Here is a 17,187-nt window from a genome sequence, read left to right as displayed (position 1 = left end):
TGCCTATATTTTAGGTTTTGTAACTTTAGCTTTCGTTTTAGTATCTTTCTTAAGAAAGTAATTTTTCTTATATAATTTGTATTTACACTGACTAATTCAACATTTCATAAGTGCACAATTTCCATAAAATTTATATTCAATATTAATTTTCATATAATTTATCAAAACTCATTTTATTATTTGATGAACTACATAATGATCAATGAGTTATGATTAAACATTTCACAACCATTATATAAAAAGAGAAATCATTGAATGTATAATTTAACATAGGTAATATCAAATAAATTTAATCTTAAAAGATCAACTAAAATAAATTATGTACACATTTTCTTATAAATCTACCCAAAAAGCTTTAAATAAAACTTTTTTTCCTATCTAGTAGTTGAACCCTCAAATGTTGATCTAGTCTTATTCATTACAACAACATTCAAATATGAGTGACTTTTTTTTATTATTAAATCTAAATCAAATGTTTTTCACATAATAAAGGATATGTAAGATTATCACTTACGATAAAATACATTTTTCTACTTTATCTATGAGTCGCTAGTAAAAAACTATGTTTTCTATCATATTTAAGAAATGAATCTTGGAAACATGTTCATTGTTTAAATAAAACTCACCTATATAATCTTGTTAAAACCTTTATCGCCTAAGAATTCAATAAAAGTTCCAATTTTTTCCTTTGATATAGTTATTTATAATCGAAGTTTCAATTTAAGGAAATGATAAATTGATGGGTGATTTAAACATGTGAAATCTGATTTGTGTATTTAACAATGGAGAATACTAAAATAATACTCTAAACTAAGCTAAAATGTTACTAAAATGTTAATAAAATGATGCATGAAACTACATTTACAACTGCACTCAAAACTAGACAAAATGCAGTCTATGAATATGAAATATATGGTTTTACCTCCTAAAATGAATTCTAATAAATGGAAATCATGTATGATTAGATGAAATGTGTAAACAAACATAATTAAACATGTTTTGCACTTTAAAAGTAATTAAACCAATGTAGAACAATGAAAATGAAAAGTGTTTGTGAAAATGTCTAAGTGCAAACTAAAAATTTACAAGGCATTAATAATGAACTAAAATAGCGAATTATGTAATGGTATTGATTGAAAAAAATCAGCACTTGACAACAAGTGCAATATCAATCAGTGTGATAACGTAGGTGTTTATGTTATATGAGATGCAAAGATGATTGATATGCAACGCAAGTGAATGAGACACATTTAAACCACTAAAATCATGTATGATATGAATGCAACACTGTTAAACAACTAAAAAAATCATAAAAATCAGATTTTAAAACAAGTTTAATAGATTTGACAATGAACTAAGATGACAGATTGACAATAAGTGCAATGCGTGGTTTGTGATATGCATATTCTATTTTATACAATGTAGATGATTAGAACATATTAGAATCACTAAGATTATGCATGAGAAACATGTAAAAATATTAAATCACATGGAACTCACAAAATCACAGTTCAATATAAAGTTGGGAGCAAGCTTTATAGCAGCATAATAATACATATAACAAAAAATGTGTTTTAGTTTTTCTAATATGCAAAACAAGTTTATTATCATCCTAATTAACTAATGAAACAAATAATTTAACAGAAACGATGCTAGAATTGAAAATCGTAATTCTAACCCAACCTATAAAATTTAAATAACTAAACTAACTACCAACCTGTCAAAACCAAAAAATATGCATTTCAAATAAAATCCAAGGTTTGGAACATGTTTATAAGCATGCAAATAATAATTGAAGCAAATGTGATGGAAAATAGAGTAGAAAATTGAAAATCAGTGGTTGAGTTCCTTGACAACAAATTGGCTATTCTGTCTACCAAACCATAATTTCAATCTTTGACTTTTGTTCCTTTAAATTTTATTCTTAATTTTCAGGGCTCATTTTTTAGTTGCTTGGAGTATTGATGACTACATTGGATTCACTAACTTTAGCATGATTCCATAACTTATTTAGTAAGGTATAAGGATGAAAATCAAAAGTTCAAGAATTAAAAATTTGAATTTTGATTTAGGTGAGAAGAATAATTATGTAACATTGTCTTGAAATGAAAGTTTGAGTAGACAATAGAATTTTAAGTGCAAAAATTAAATGTGAATCAAAGATAAAGTATAGAAACATAATTAAACTAGAAAACTTGAATTGAATTACAAAATTATTGAAGAACTTGGTTGCCTATCTAACTTTGTAGTCTAAAGCAATCATGTGCTTCAATACGACAAGAAATTTTTGAAGAACCAAACCACCCAAATTACTTTGTTGTCAAGGTAGAATTTGATCTTTAGAGGAAAGTTCAATGCAGCTAAAAACTAAAATTTTGAAATGTAAAAGTGAAGTCCTTTCTTCTTTAAAACTTGGAAATCTAACCGTGTATATGTCTACCTGACTAAAGAACCTAAAAATTGGAAAATACAGGTTATTACATGTCATTAAACTTCCTAATACAAGTCAAACTAAGGCAAAAATTGTCCTAGCTAGTCTAAACTGGTTCATGGCTTCTCCAAATGGTAAGAAATCCAATTATCTCAGCTTCTTTTCCCATATTGGTTGATAATTCACATTATAATGTTTTATTTTTTGTTTATTTTCATCTTTTATTGTTATTTTATTATTATCATTTTAGATATTTTAGGTTTTACTTAATAAAATCGGAAAAGATAACACTACAAGAAAAAATGGTATTACCTACCACCCAAATCCGTAGATAATGGCTAAAATCCATAGATAAAACTGATTTACCTACGGATTACCTACAGGCAAAAATCCATAGGTAATATAGGCGTAGCTAATGCTTACCTACAAATATGTAGATCCGTAGGTAATTACCTACCGATATATTACCTATCGATATATCTGAAGGTAACTGCCATTTTTAAAAAATATTGTTTTGGTTTGTCTGTCCAGCTATTTATCCTAGATATATTTTCTGATACAGTTCAAAATAATATTGTATCAACACATTATGTAGAGGAATTATAGTACTAACACATAAGTAACATAACTCAGAAATAACACACATTCCAAACCTTACAAACATAATGTTTTATCCAAGTTAAAACTACCATAATCCAAACCTTAGAGAATAATGAATTAATGAATTAATAGTTTTAACTCCAATATCCATGTATACATATCCTAGATGGGCGAAAATTATAATTATTCTGATAAACTTACTAAACACTATTAATTAGGTCAAGAGGTGAGTAACACTTTGAATCTTTCTAACCAATTGGATGGTGAAATGTGTCTGGTTAACAACCAAGGGTGGGGTCAAACATAATCTATCATGGTTAGCATGAAATGTGCCTGGGTCAAGAAGAAAAAAACTCAGCAGAGGTTAAATAGGTTCTAGAAAACATATTAGGACAGCTAAAAACTGTTTTTGGCCTACTGGAGAAGTAGAGGATTCCCATAAAATGCATCAATTTCAAGAGATGGATAATGCAAAGAATAGGGCAACAAAATATAATGGGTCACTCTTCAAAGGAAGGAGACATGGATAAGTACTCTGCCATGGATCAACAAAACCATTAGACTTCATCAACGACTAATGCTTTCTCCACCCCACCTCTAGCTAATTCAATAACACTGAAATCTGTGTGCTATAATTCTTTATTTGACTAAAAATAAATATATGAACACAAACTCAAAAGGAATCATGGTCACACTTAGAAGGTCAATGAAAGTGATTAAATTAAGATTCCTTCAGATAAACAAATTAACAACTTCATTTTTGTTAAGGATTTCATATTTTCAGTGATTGTATATATGTAACATTAATAAAAGATTATTTCTCCAAAAAATATATATTTCTATATAACAATTTGCTTGATGAAATATTTCCAAAACAAGCCAGTGACATTTTTTAAAAGATAAAAACTTCATACCAGTTTTGTGGTCTTTTATATCAGGTCCAAACTAATTTAATGTGTTTAAATAGAAAAAAATATAGCAATAACAACAACCAAAGCCTCAAAACTAACCAAGATAATTGTACTCAAGAATGAGTGTAACCGTAAATTGAAACAAGAGAAAGGGAAATAAGTGTTTTGAATAGCTGACTGGAAAAAAATGACAGCAAAAATCATGTATAAAATGGAGTGAAAAGTTTATTCAACCAACAGGTTTCATGTCCTACAAAGAGGTATAATGCAACCAATTAGGTGAAAAGTAGACAACTAAAATTTCTAGAAAGAAATTAGCAGAACAAGGATGTGTTGGTTATGCTCAGAATATTGCATAATGGTAGGGAATGGTAATTCTAGCAACCTAGGCACAGAGTTTACTATAAATGATAATAAAGCTATGTGATTATCATAGAAAAGATAATGGAGACAAATGACAATCACAACAAGAACTTCAAAGAAAGTTTAAATTCTGCAATGTAATATTTTGATCTAATTATAAACTAAAAACAAAGACTAATCAAGCTATGAACAAGGCTCATAACTTACTTGTCCACAACTGCTGAATAATGTTGCAAGCCTCTCTATAGTAACCTAAACCAAGACAAAAGATTCTTCAAATAATTCTGTTTACCATGATTAGAACAGTACAGTAAACAAAATAGAGCAACAAAAGCCCTATGCCACTATGTGATTGGCTACATTGATTACAAGACTATCTTTACCTCATACTGTTCTTTTAATTCTATCTTCTCTTTGAGCCTTTAGTGATCTTCCACTCACCCTCCTTCTCCTTGGTTAAAATTATTTCTTCTCTGCAAGATAATGAAAAAGTTAAAGTTTTAGTAAATACAATTTTTCAACAAGATTACTTTGCTCACAAAAACTCGATTGTTCACATCAACTTTAAAACACAACAACTTATCACTATCCTCACCGGGTTCACTTCTGATGAACAAAGCTTTGACTTGGACTCCAAATTCAAGCACGACTTGGGGCTAGGGCATGCGATTCCCTTTAACCAATCAAAGATAAAAGTTTAACACAAAAATAAACTTTAAAACACAATAATCAATGACCTCTCTCACCCAAGTTCAATCGCGATAAAGAACCGAGATCCTCTTCTTCGATTCAGCTCCAATTTAATTGATGACTTCCGTTACGCGAGAAATGTATGAGGCAAACAACAAATCATTGATGGCGAGCGAGAAATCCTTGATTCAGGGCACACAGGTTCGGGATGCGCGAGCAAACTTCAGTGATTAGCAATGAAGACTTTCGATTTAAGCTTGTGCGAGTTCAACCTGTGTGTGAAATATTTGAAGGGTCGCGAAAAATCCTCAACTCCGGCCACACGATCTTCAGCTCAAGGCTCGCAAAACATTTAGGGAAAAATGGTCGAAGAAAGGAACTTAGGGTTACGAAGTCTGTGTGCAGATAGAAAAAATGTTAATTAATATTGATTTATCATTTAAAATTTCATTTATGTTGATCAGTAGGTAATATCAGCAGGTAAAAAATAAAATATTTACCTGCTGATATAAATATTATTACATACGGAAATATCCTTCGAAACACTTTCCCGCTTAAACGCGCCAAAGTTATGTACGAATCTTACATACGGATCTAGAACCCCAAAATATTACATAGATACATACGGAAAAAAGCGTAGGTAAGTAAAATATTACCTGCTGAAAAATATCGGTAGGTAAATTGGTAGATAGATCTTAAATTACCTACGGATTATAATCCGTATGTAATAATCAATAAATAACTAACAAATTTCTTGTAGTGTAAGTATTTGGTTCACATATTTAATATTTTACAGATAAGTGGAAATATCAAAGAAATTAAGAAGAATATCAATAAAATTTGATTCAAAGTTATCAACAAAATTAGATATTGATAAAATTGGTTACTCCAATACAAAATCAAGTAAAAGTTGTAGGCCGAGTCGAATTCGAGCCATTCGCCCAACGAAGGTCCTTTCACCCAACGAATTATTTGTAACTCATCCAACGAGTGATGTCGCCCAATGAGTTGTGAGTTTCAAAACATCTATAAATAAGGGGCTTGGTAGAGCTCACAAACAACGACCCTTTTGGAGAATACAACTCCCTTTTAAGGGAGAAGGAAAAATAATTCTATTGGGGAGAAGGATATTTTACATAAAATAAGAGAAGGTAAAAGCGCATTCTGAAGGCTCAAGACATTCATCTTTATTCTCAGTCTAGTATTCAGAATGCTAAGGAGTAGCTAATTCCCTTATTCACAAGGGTTGGTTGTAATGTATTTTTAACTCTTTGTGAATTACACTATTCAATATAATTCTTTTTAATCGCTCTTGTGTTTTATTCTTGTTTTAACTGCATATTCTAGATTAATTGCATATGTGGGAGTACCTGCTGATCGAAAGATAGTTTGGGAAACCTAATTAGGATAGAACAACTAATAGATTTCACATCCTAAACATAGATGTGAAACATTTAGTCATTCATAACATCAAAATTTTAACCATTAAAGCAAACTTATAATAAAAATTGTTAAACATATGGTTTTTATTATTCAAGTTTATACTTGGTGTTTTTGCTTTGAATTGAATCATGAAACCCAATCCCAAGGAAGCCTTTTTCATATATTGTTGCACCCTATATGTTTGATAAAAATACAAAAAAGAGTTTTATTTTTGTTTTTATTAAATCTATTGTCTAATTGAGTTATGGATTGTAAGAATTGTCAAGTGCTACACAAGTCTCTTGAAAAACGATACTTGAACTTTTCACTTCATTACTTGTACGATTTGGTACACTTGTCAATCCCGTAAAAAATGGTGCAAGTCAAGTTGTCTTCTAATTTTGTCCAATGGAGTTCCTTCACAACATACTCTAGGTCACAATGTTAGCTTCAACAAGTTCCAAGTTCCTTTGACAACTAGTTTAGGTCCAACTACCTCTAGTTTATTTGCCTTAAGTTGCTCAAAATGGGTTCAGCTCTAATGCATAATGTGACTTGTCCATTTTCCCTTAGGTTCACTACACCACATGTAACAACAACTTCAGGTAGCCTTTTCATCAAGCCTCTTGCTCAACTCCAGTTTTGACTCTCTAGGATTAACTTTCCAAGTCAATGTACCATGTAATTAAGCAAACATGCTTCAAGCTTATGTCTAGCTTTCAACTAGAATTATATGAAGTGAAATGCACATAACTGGACTTATTATTAACAACAACAAAGAATTACAAATTAAAAGCTAACTTCACAGTCAAAAGAACTAAAATTAATATTAAAAGGAAAATAAAACTGACTTACAAAAACCAATACTAAACTAACTAAAAATCAGAAACTAGAATCATGTGCTATGGTTGAGATCCAAGACTATAGCTTGAGCACCAGACAATTATTTTTAGTTAAAACTTTATCCAACCACTTTGTTTGCATTCCTCTTAATGTTTATGGGTAGAAGTAAGTCGCATGCAATTCAAATCTACTCAAGTAGAATCTACATGTTGGTGATCTTAGTTGTGTATTAAGATCATTGATTTGATGTTCTTGTGTGTAGATAAGGTTATCTATGAGAGTAAGTTGTTGGAGAAGTGTTTGGAAACTTAAGGGTATCATATAAGGTGAGAGAAGCTAAAACTTCTCTTCTTGCAATTTGGTTCAAATTTAAAGTTATTATTAATATGCTATGAAATTGGACTATAATGGGTGTTTTAAATTGCTTGACGATATGCATAATTGGAAATTTTGAAATCAAGGGTCTTTGGTTTGGGTCTTGATTATATGGTGTGAAAAGCAATTTTTGATCTTGCGCTTAGTGTGAACTGCAAAATGGCATATTGTGGTCTCTATTGAGTGGTATAAGCTATTTTTCATTTAGTTGTGTAATGCTTGATACTCATTAGGATCCCAAAATATCATATGGAAATGTAGAATTATGTGTTTGCGATATGTAGACTCGTTATGCGAGCCTATTTCTCGTTTCGAGCCTATTTCTTGTTGCGTGAGCCTTTTTCTCGCTAAGCGATTGTCAAATTCAAGCTTGATAGAGAGTCAGGGGAAGCTTACTCGTTGGGCGAGCATATTCTCACTAAGCAAAGGCCAAACTCGAGTTTGGTAGAGAGTTAGAGGAGACTTGGATGTTAAGCGAGTCCGCTCTTGCTGGACGCATTTTTCTGCTTTTTGTTCTAGTGGTTTATTCGTTGGACGAGGCATTTAGTCGTTGGACGAGAACCTTTCTAGAGGTAACTCGCTAAGTGAGTAGATCGGCTCGTTGAGCGAATATGCTGCAACTAGCTTATAGGCATCTAAAGTTCAAAATCAATGATGTTTATGATAAAAAAAAAGGCTTGTATGATTGTATTTGGATGTTGTATGAGTTGAATCAATGGAAGAGTAGTCTTTCCTAAGGACCTAAGGAGAAAAACTACCATGTGCATATTATAGTGTGTTGTATAGACGACAAAGACTTTCATGAGGTTATCCTAACTCTACTAGTTACGGAATCATATAGATGAAAATAATTAGTTGAGTGAGTCAAAGGAGATTCATATCTAGAGTGTTGGCATTAGTCAAACTATTAAGAGATACTAAATTTACCCTACCATGTAGCATGGATTGGGGAGCGGCTCATACACATTACAAGTTATGGCTCTTAGGAAATAAAAGGGATATAGCAATGGTGGGTGCACGATTTCATGGTAGTTTTAAATGTTAGTAGTAGACTTGGTATGAATGATAGTTTTGTTTGGTGTCCTTTTATTGTTAAGTACATTTCTTTTTTATTTAAAACTTATAAGTTTTAAATTAATCTTTAGTTTACCATTTTGTTTGTATGTGTTTATAATTGTGTGTGTAAACAAGAGTAAAAGATACTATAGATGAGAAACTTAACAATGACACGGGAGAAAAGTAGTTATGAAAGACTATACTCTTGTTAAATATAATTTATTTTATATTACAAATATTTCCTCTTAGTTTGATTTTTATAAAATTTGTATTTTGAAAAGACTTCCTTTAAATGCTTTATAGAAATACATTGTATTATAATATGACAATTGTTATTATTTTTATAAAATTTGTATTTTGATAAGACTTCTTTTAAATACTTTATAGAAGTACATTGTAATATAATCTGATAATTGTTATTGTTTAGTTTTATGCTTAATATCAATAAATGAAATACTTTAATAGACAATTTTTGTTAATTTGGGGTGTTTCATACACACTTGGTTCTCTTGATTTAACATTTTGGTTCAAGAATCCAATAGAAATGTTTTTTTACTCGTTCCTCTAACTCAAATTTTGTTGTGTTTTTCTACTCGTTCTCAAATGTCTAAATTTAGAACTTTCATTCACATCTACCAAATGAAAATTGTGAATACCTGAATTGTGCACTGTAGTGAAATTTTGCAAAAGGAAAGATGCAAAAAATCCCACATGTTTTTTTTTTTTTTTTCAGAATCCCACAACATAATGTTGATTACTGAACACGGATCATAAATAAAAACAATATATTCATCGTTCATCCTTTAGGATTTGATAAATATTTCCAACAAACACACTAATTAAACAATAACTACAATAACAGAAAATGAAACAACAAATCATAAGGGGAAAACCCCACTAACAAAAGCTAGAAAATGTCTATACACATTTCTTCGCTACTTAACCTTAAACGAAACCATTTTTATCTCACATCATATGGATATATGAATCAAGTGATGTGACATAAAACTTATTCTTTAAACAAAATGTTAATTCAAACTTAATCAACCCTTGTGAGGAACACTTCTCCTCTGCCAAAACTTAAGATGCACGGCTCTTTCCTCCAGCATCTGCTCAACTTCTTCCATGGGAACTCCTTTGGTTTCTGGCACGAAAATGAGAACGAAGAAAATTCCAACGAGGGCAACCAATCCAAATAACATGAATGTCCACGCTGTCCCAATAGCCACGGTCAAAGTTAAAAAGGTCTGGGAAACAACCAGATTGGAAACCCAACATGTCGTAGAAGCAATTCCTCCACATATTCCACGGTACCTTAGAGGATAGATTTCTGAATTCACAACCCATGGAACAGTTCCCATCCCTGGTGAGAAGAATATGATATACAGTGCAAGTCCCATTATTGCAAGCCAACCCATTTTGCTTGGACACCCTTTTGTGTACCATGCTCTATGATCTTTCACACAAAGACCCCTTGCGGCATCATTAACACTCAAACATGCCCCAGGTAAGAGCTGCACGCACATTATACAAAAGACATCATCAGTACGAGATTTAGTTATATATATATATATAGCAAGTTATATACTGTGGTTATGGCATTTGACTTACTTTGTTAGAGCCGGATGCACAAAAGCCGCATTCTGCCTTTAGACACCTCATGCAGTCCCATTGAATAGGATTCAGAGCGTTGCTAAAAGCAGGACAGGTGTTGTTGAAGGAAGAGGACTCAATAGAACTAATCATTGGAGAATGAGTTTCAGTCTGGCGGAAAGTGGCGGTTAAAAGGGCCAAGGATAAAACACAGCCACACAAACTCAACAAAGCAAGTTTCTTTCGTCCAGTCTTGTCAATGAAGTATATGCTCACGATTGAACCGAATGCATTCAGCCCAGAAGTGATCAGGGACAGAAGAAGTGCGGTCTGGTTGGATGCAAAACCAGCCAACTGAACAATTGTGGGACTGTAATACATCACAGTGTTGATACCCGTAAATTGCTGGAAGAATTGAAGTCCCATTCCAGCACACAAACCTCTTCTCACAGTTTTTGTTTTCAACAGTTTGATTATGCTGATTTTGTCTGAAGGGTCTACTTCCTTCATTTCCAAAGCAACTGAATCCCGCAAAGCTTGAATTTCAGCTTCCACATCACTAGCTGGATAAATTTTCCTTAATATTGTTTTTGCTTCCTCTTCCCTTCCCTGTAGGTTACATAATAAAAACACATATAAGCCCATAGAAAGATGCAAGTATCACAAGAAAGAGTAAAGACTTATAAAAAAAAGGTATGAACGATGATTAAAGCAACCTTTCTGAACAACCAACGTGGTGATTCCGGGAGTGTAAACATTAACACCGCTTGTATTACAGCAGGTGCAGCAGCCACTCCAAGCATCCACCTCCATGTACCTGGAGCCTGAATAAAAAATTAACAAAACTCTGATCACGTTTACTGAAAACAATGTCATAGAGAAATTCAACTACACCCAACAGGGATATAATGCAATGTCACAGATCTATACTTTTATAATAAATTTCTTGTAGAATGGTTTCTCTTATGCAATATGGCATTAAAAGAAGTAGTAAGTGAAAGAGAAGATTTTGCTGACCTTGGTGAAAGCCAAGTTGATGAGGTAGGAAAGAAATTGTCCACCAGTGATGAGGAAACTGTTGAGAGCTACAAGGGCTCCGCGAACCCTGGTGGGGGAAGTCTCGGAAATGTACAGAGGAGATGCCATGGAAGCCATTCCAACGCCGAGGCCAACAAAAACTCGACCAACGATGAGAATAGCAGGGCTAGTAGCAGCAGCCATGATAACTGACCCAATCAAAAAGAGGGAATCAGCTAAAAGGATTGATTTCCTTCTTCCGAAACGGTCGTTCATCCATCCACCGACTGCAGCACCTATAATTGCACCAGCAATTGCTGTACTCACTATAGCTTCCTGGAATTTTTACTAGTATCAAAATACTGTTTGGACATGATTCCACCATAACAATTAATTTGCACACTCAAGATGAATGCTTTTAATTCAAATCTCAACATTCAAAGAAGACCCTGCACGGTTTCACAAATTTGTACAACTAGCTAGTTCGTTATATATGATAATTTCAAGAACTTGTGCTTCAAACCCAGAAAATGAAGGGAAAATGCGGGGTTATGACCCATGATAATTAACTATGCGAACCTTTGAAAAAATCTAATTTTAGCCGTTTAAAAATTTATATCACGTGCCATGGTTTATGAAATCAGCTAAAACTAATTAACTTTTGGATTGATTAAAAAAACTAGTTAATTTTAATTAAAATTAAGATATTGTATAAGAGAAAAATAATTTTAAAATAAAATATTATCATGAATAATATTATGCCATTATTAATAATAATGAATTGCAAATGTAGGTAAGGTACTTAAAGTAAAAATATATTCTCAAGGATCTCAACTCTTTTCTCCAAAAGTGGGAAAAATAAAGTCACGAACCTTTTTTCCAATTAAAGAGATTTTTTCTTCTATCACGTTTTTTCTTCTTATACGTATTTTTACCTTTAATTTAACCTTCCTCCCAAAAAGGGAAGAAAATAAGACAAAAAACCATGAAGATTTTATTACGTTTTTTACGGTATAGACCATCAATTAATTTATGTGCTTCATGAATAAGGCTATCAGCCATGAGACTTCGTAAAGACTTCAATTTTAAATCACTACTTCTTTTACTTTTTGTTTAATCGTGACGTTATTCACGTCTAATTAAATTGAAATCAAATGAAAAATACAATCATGGATCCACGTGCTTTTTTTTTTTTTCAACATATTATCTTTTTTTTTAATTTCATTATCTTTTGGAACGCATATCCGATGAAAAAACTTACAATCATTTTCAGTGATAAAGATAAAATTAAAAAAAACACAATATCAGTATTAAAAATTTTCTAATAGTATCTCAAACAAAATTTTTCGAAACAAAACATAAAAAATGATATTTTGTAAAATATATGAAAGCAAAAAATATTTAAAAATCAGATTATTTGATACATATAAAACTAAATTTTTTTAAATTCTATGAAGAGAGATCAACCCACCACAATAAATGATCTCGTATTTTGTAACATCAACAGTAATTTAAGAATAAAAAATAGTGAGAAAGTCAAACGTCGTAATAAATTACCGACTAAAAAGTGAGTTCAGTACTGCGTTTCTTGTGAAGTTCGAGGAAATATGCAGAACAGAACAAACTGAGTAATATACCAAAAACGTAAAATCAAACAAAAACCATAACTGACATCAGAAAATACTTTAAGTAACATCAAATCCTTAAAATAAATTCTAAATAAAATTTGTAACTATAACATGAAAAAGGTAATTACGATACCATAATGAAAAAATAAATAAACAAATTTTAAAACCAATGACTTGTCGATCAATATTTTATATTCTATTTTATAGAAAAAACACAATAAAAAAATGAAACAAAATAATTTTGTCTCTTGTAGAAAAATAATGAGAAAATATATGTATTATTTGTTTGTTAGATACCTCCTCCTACCTTTTTCAAAAGTCAATTTTTTGAAACAAAAGTTATTCCTTTTCATTTGTTATACTTTAAATTTCAAAATAATAATTTTTTAATTATATCCTTAATTTATAAAAAGTTATTCCTTTTTTGTTTTCTATTTTTAAATTTCAAATAACATATTTGTTTAATTATATCCTTACTTTAATTAATATAAAATCTATTAATTATATATTAAAATAAAAAATTTGAAAGAAATATTATAGATAATTCATTTTTAATTATATTAAAAAATAATTTAAATTAAAAAAACTTGAACAACTTTTATAGAAAAAAAAAAGGTGTAATATAATTGTTTATATTCTGATAACTATCTTTCCTTTTTGTTATCTCTTTTTCCCTCCCTCATCTTTCTTCTCTCCAAACCAAACCCACAATAACTGAATGGATTACAAAATCCTCCAAATCGTGACAAAGGATAGAGGTACAAAACCATATGCGTGTGTTTCTGCGTGCAACTTTGCTTATTGTGACAGAAAAAAAAAATGATGAGAACATTAACTTCCATTAAATAAAAACAGAGGATTCATGTAGGTTGAGTTTAATTGAATGATAAAAACGGTTTTCATTTATATTTCATTGTTTTGACTCTTTGGTGTGATAAGTATCATGCATTCAATTACCTGAAGCCATGTCTTCCTATCCACAGCTTTGAAATCATCCCTAATATACAGAAGAGCACCAGATATGACCCCTGCCAAAACATACACCAACCGATCAATCGCAAACTCGAAACCGAAGACATAAAAGCAATCACTGACACTTGTTTTGAAGAATTTTATTTCAACGAATAATTTACGAGAAGAAACAATTGATCATGAGAAAACTACAGTAGAAAAGAGAGAACAATGTTTGAATTGATTTGATTTATTACCGGTGTCGTAGCCAAAAAGAAGACCACCAATTCCAGCAGAGAAAGCGAGCCGAAGAATGTAGGGATTCTTCCATGAGAGGGAGAGACATTCTCTGAAGGCAGAGACATCAGCCTCTGGTACTCCTCCCTCCATCGCAAACGTTGGTTATGAACAGAGAGAGAGAGAGAGAGAGAGAGAGAGAGAGAGAGAGAGAGAGAGAAAGAACTATGAACAGAGAGAAAGAGCTACAAACAGAGAAAAAGACTGAAAAAAGTGAGAGGGATGAGAATGAGTGAGAGAGGGAAGCACTCTATTTATAGAGAGACCCTGGTTTGGCTTACAGACTCCAACATCACTCTTTTTTCTGTTTTATTTTTTATCGATTTAATTTATCTTTTTAATTAGATGATATTAGATAATTTTATAGATTTATATTTTAATATAATTAATATAATCAATAACATTTATTAATATCTTATCTTCATCACTTCCTTACTTTTCCAGTGTCAGGCTTTTGAAAAACTGTTATTTTTATTTATTTTCATTGACACAATAACTCATTCATCAAATTGAGAAAAATTAATTATATCTTATATGACTACTTTTCTATTAACGCTGACCTATATCATGGAAAAAAAAAATTATAAGTAATATGATTTTACTAATAATAAAAAAGGACGACAAACCATTTAATGAGAAACAAGTAAATTTATTACATTTTTTATCAAAATATTAAAAGCTTTTAACCATTCAAAAGACACGGAAGTAATAATGTTTAGAGTTTAATGACAATGTAAAATAAAACGTTTTCCTTCAATTACATATCATTAGTGATACGATTATATGAAAATAATCTTTGCAAGAATAGATATTTTTTTATGATGATATAATAATTTTATATTATTTTTTTCATCGACAAAAATATTAGTTACTAGAATTTCTTTCGCTGTATCCGAACCTTCCACCTTATATTAATGTTTTCTTCTGTGACACTTATTATATGCTATGACGATGAAGACAAATAGAAAAAATATTATTGTGTAAATGGTTGTACATTTATTAATACTGTCAGTACATTTTTTTTACTCTCTTTCTTTAATATTAATTTTCCATTTAATATTGGTTTTCTTAATTAGTAATTGGGATTGTCGTAACACCTATTAATTGTTTTATATATCATTAACTATATTAAACATAAGAGTTTAGTTATGATATATTTTTAGTGTGAAAATTTTACATCTAGATTAATCTCATTCAGTTTAAAGTTTTGACTCAATAAGAAATACTTTCTGTTGTCTTTATTACGATCACATCTTGTTTTAGAAAAACTATTATTTTTTTTTCATAAACATTTTATAATTATTTACATGATTTTATATTTATTCTTTATTTATCTATTAATAACTTGTAAGTTGAGATTTGTATATGGATGGTCCTTTAGCGGTCCAATAACAACTCTAATATCATGTTAGAAGATTGATTTTTTAAGTTTAATTCAATCTCATATAATCAACTTATAATATGATATTTTACACTCTATTTATATAATATAAAATTGTCCAATTTCTAATCGATGTACGACTTCCAACCTTATCTTATTGCATATTGTAACTCTTGATAATAAAAACTAATTTGGTACATTTTTCATATTTTTAAAAAATTAAATTCAATTATATGGTTTTATTAGTATGTATAAGAACTACCTTATATATTAAGGAGTAGGAAGAGTACGAAATTAAATAAAATACACTCGAATATGCTAGACTTAAAAATGACATGTGATATTAATTAAACTAAGTAAGCTAGTGGATTAGTATCCCTTAAAAATAAATAAACTTTTTATATTTAATTAAAAAGTATATATGACGTAAATAATAGTTACCAATACTTTTCATAAAAATAAAAGCACGACATGTTATGTAACTTTAATGAAAGTATTCTGATAAACACCTCATTTCATGGTCAGGAAGTACATTAATTCAAAACTAAAAATAAGTATTTAATATACGAGCTTTTGAACATGACATAGGGCCATTTTTCTTAATTTAAAAGAGGGTTTTGTGAAATAAAATATAGGGTTAAATATGTTTTTGGTCCCTTAACTTGTAGTGAAAATTAGAATTAGTCTCTCCTCAAAACTTTGGACCAATTTAGTATTTCATCTTTAAAAAATTGGTGAATTTAGTCATTCTAACCAAATTGTGTTAAGTTTATTTGAGGTTTTAAATGTTTTTCTCAACAAACATTAAAACGAGATTTAAAACGAGAATGAGTTAAACGATGTAAACAACTCAAATACTATTATGAAGTGTATTTGAAACGTCAAATAAACTTTAAAAAATTTGGTTTAAGGGACTAAATACAAGCATTTTTAAAGTTGGAGGATTAAATTAGTCCAAAATTTTGGAAATGAACTATTTTCAATTTTCACTAAAATTAAGGGTCTAAAAACACATTTAACCCTAAAATGTAAACATATTTTCTATATCTAATTAAGAAGCATATATTAAGTGTTCAATGTGTTGAGAATAAGATATGTCATATAGGATCACTTTATTTCATTTTTAAAACAAACAAGTTAAAAAAATCATTTATTTAAAAAAAAACATAATTTACTTATTAAAAAAATGATAATGCATTAAAAAGTATAGATATGTTTATTTAGTACACTACAAAACTACTTAATTTTAATGGAAATTTATTAGTAGGGTTTATATTAACTTCTAGTAAAAGAAAAACCTAATACAGTATTAGCACAAATATTGATGCTTGAAGATTTGATGAAGATATTGTATAAGCAAACTTGATGAAGATATGAAGTCTTGATAGATTGATAAAGACTTGAAGAAATGGTGTGTTGATTAAGTTTGATGTGTGCTTAATCTGGCTTTCACAAGAAAATCTTGAAGCTTGAAGATTGAAGCTTATCTTGAAGACAATTTGACATGTTATGGGTGTCTTGTGTCTGGTATAAATGGATTTTTAACAAATTAATTGACTAGTTATTATAGTTATGTTATTAACATATTCAATCAGCTCATTTTACTTAAGTTAAGTAAATCAACAAATT

General features: G+C 30.1%; 1 protein-coding gene across 1 annotated transcript; it reads right to left on the bottom strand.

Annotated features, from left to right (window-relative positions):
* Positions 1-9,462: 9,462 nt before the first annotated feature.
* On the bottom strand, positions 9,463-14,400 carry LOC114179789 (probable inositol transporter 2). Its single transcript, XM_028066245.1, has 6 exons — positions 14,138-14,400; positions 13,887-13,957; positions 11,302-11,637; positions 11,001-11,108; positions 10,303-10,893; positions 9,463-10,205 (listed from the first exon to the last, which is right to left on the bottom strand). Exons 1-6 carry the CDS (start codon positions 14,268-14,270, stop codon positions 9,735-9,737), a joined length of 1,710 nt encoding a protein of 569 aa, XP_027922046.1. The 5' UTR covers positions 14,271-14,400; the 3' UTR covers positions 9,463-9,734.
* Between the last annotated feature and the right edge of the window lie 2,787 nt (positions 14,401-17,187).

Source organism: Vigna unguiculata, chromosome 3 (assembly GCF_004118075.2).
Source record: "Vigna unguiculata cultivar IT97K-499-35 chromosome 3, ASM411807v1, whole genome shotgun sequence".
NCBI classification, from domain to species: domain Eukaryota; kingdom Viridiplantae; phylum Streptophyta; class Magnoliopsida; order Fabales; family Fabaceae; genus Vigna; species Vigna unguiculata.
This window is presented reverse-complemented; position numbering and strand designations above follow the sequence as displayed.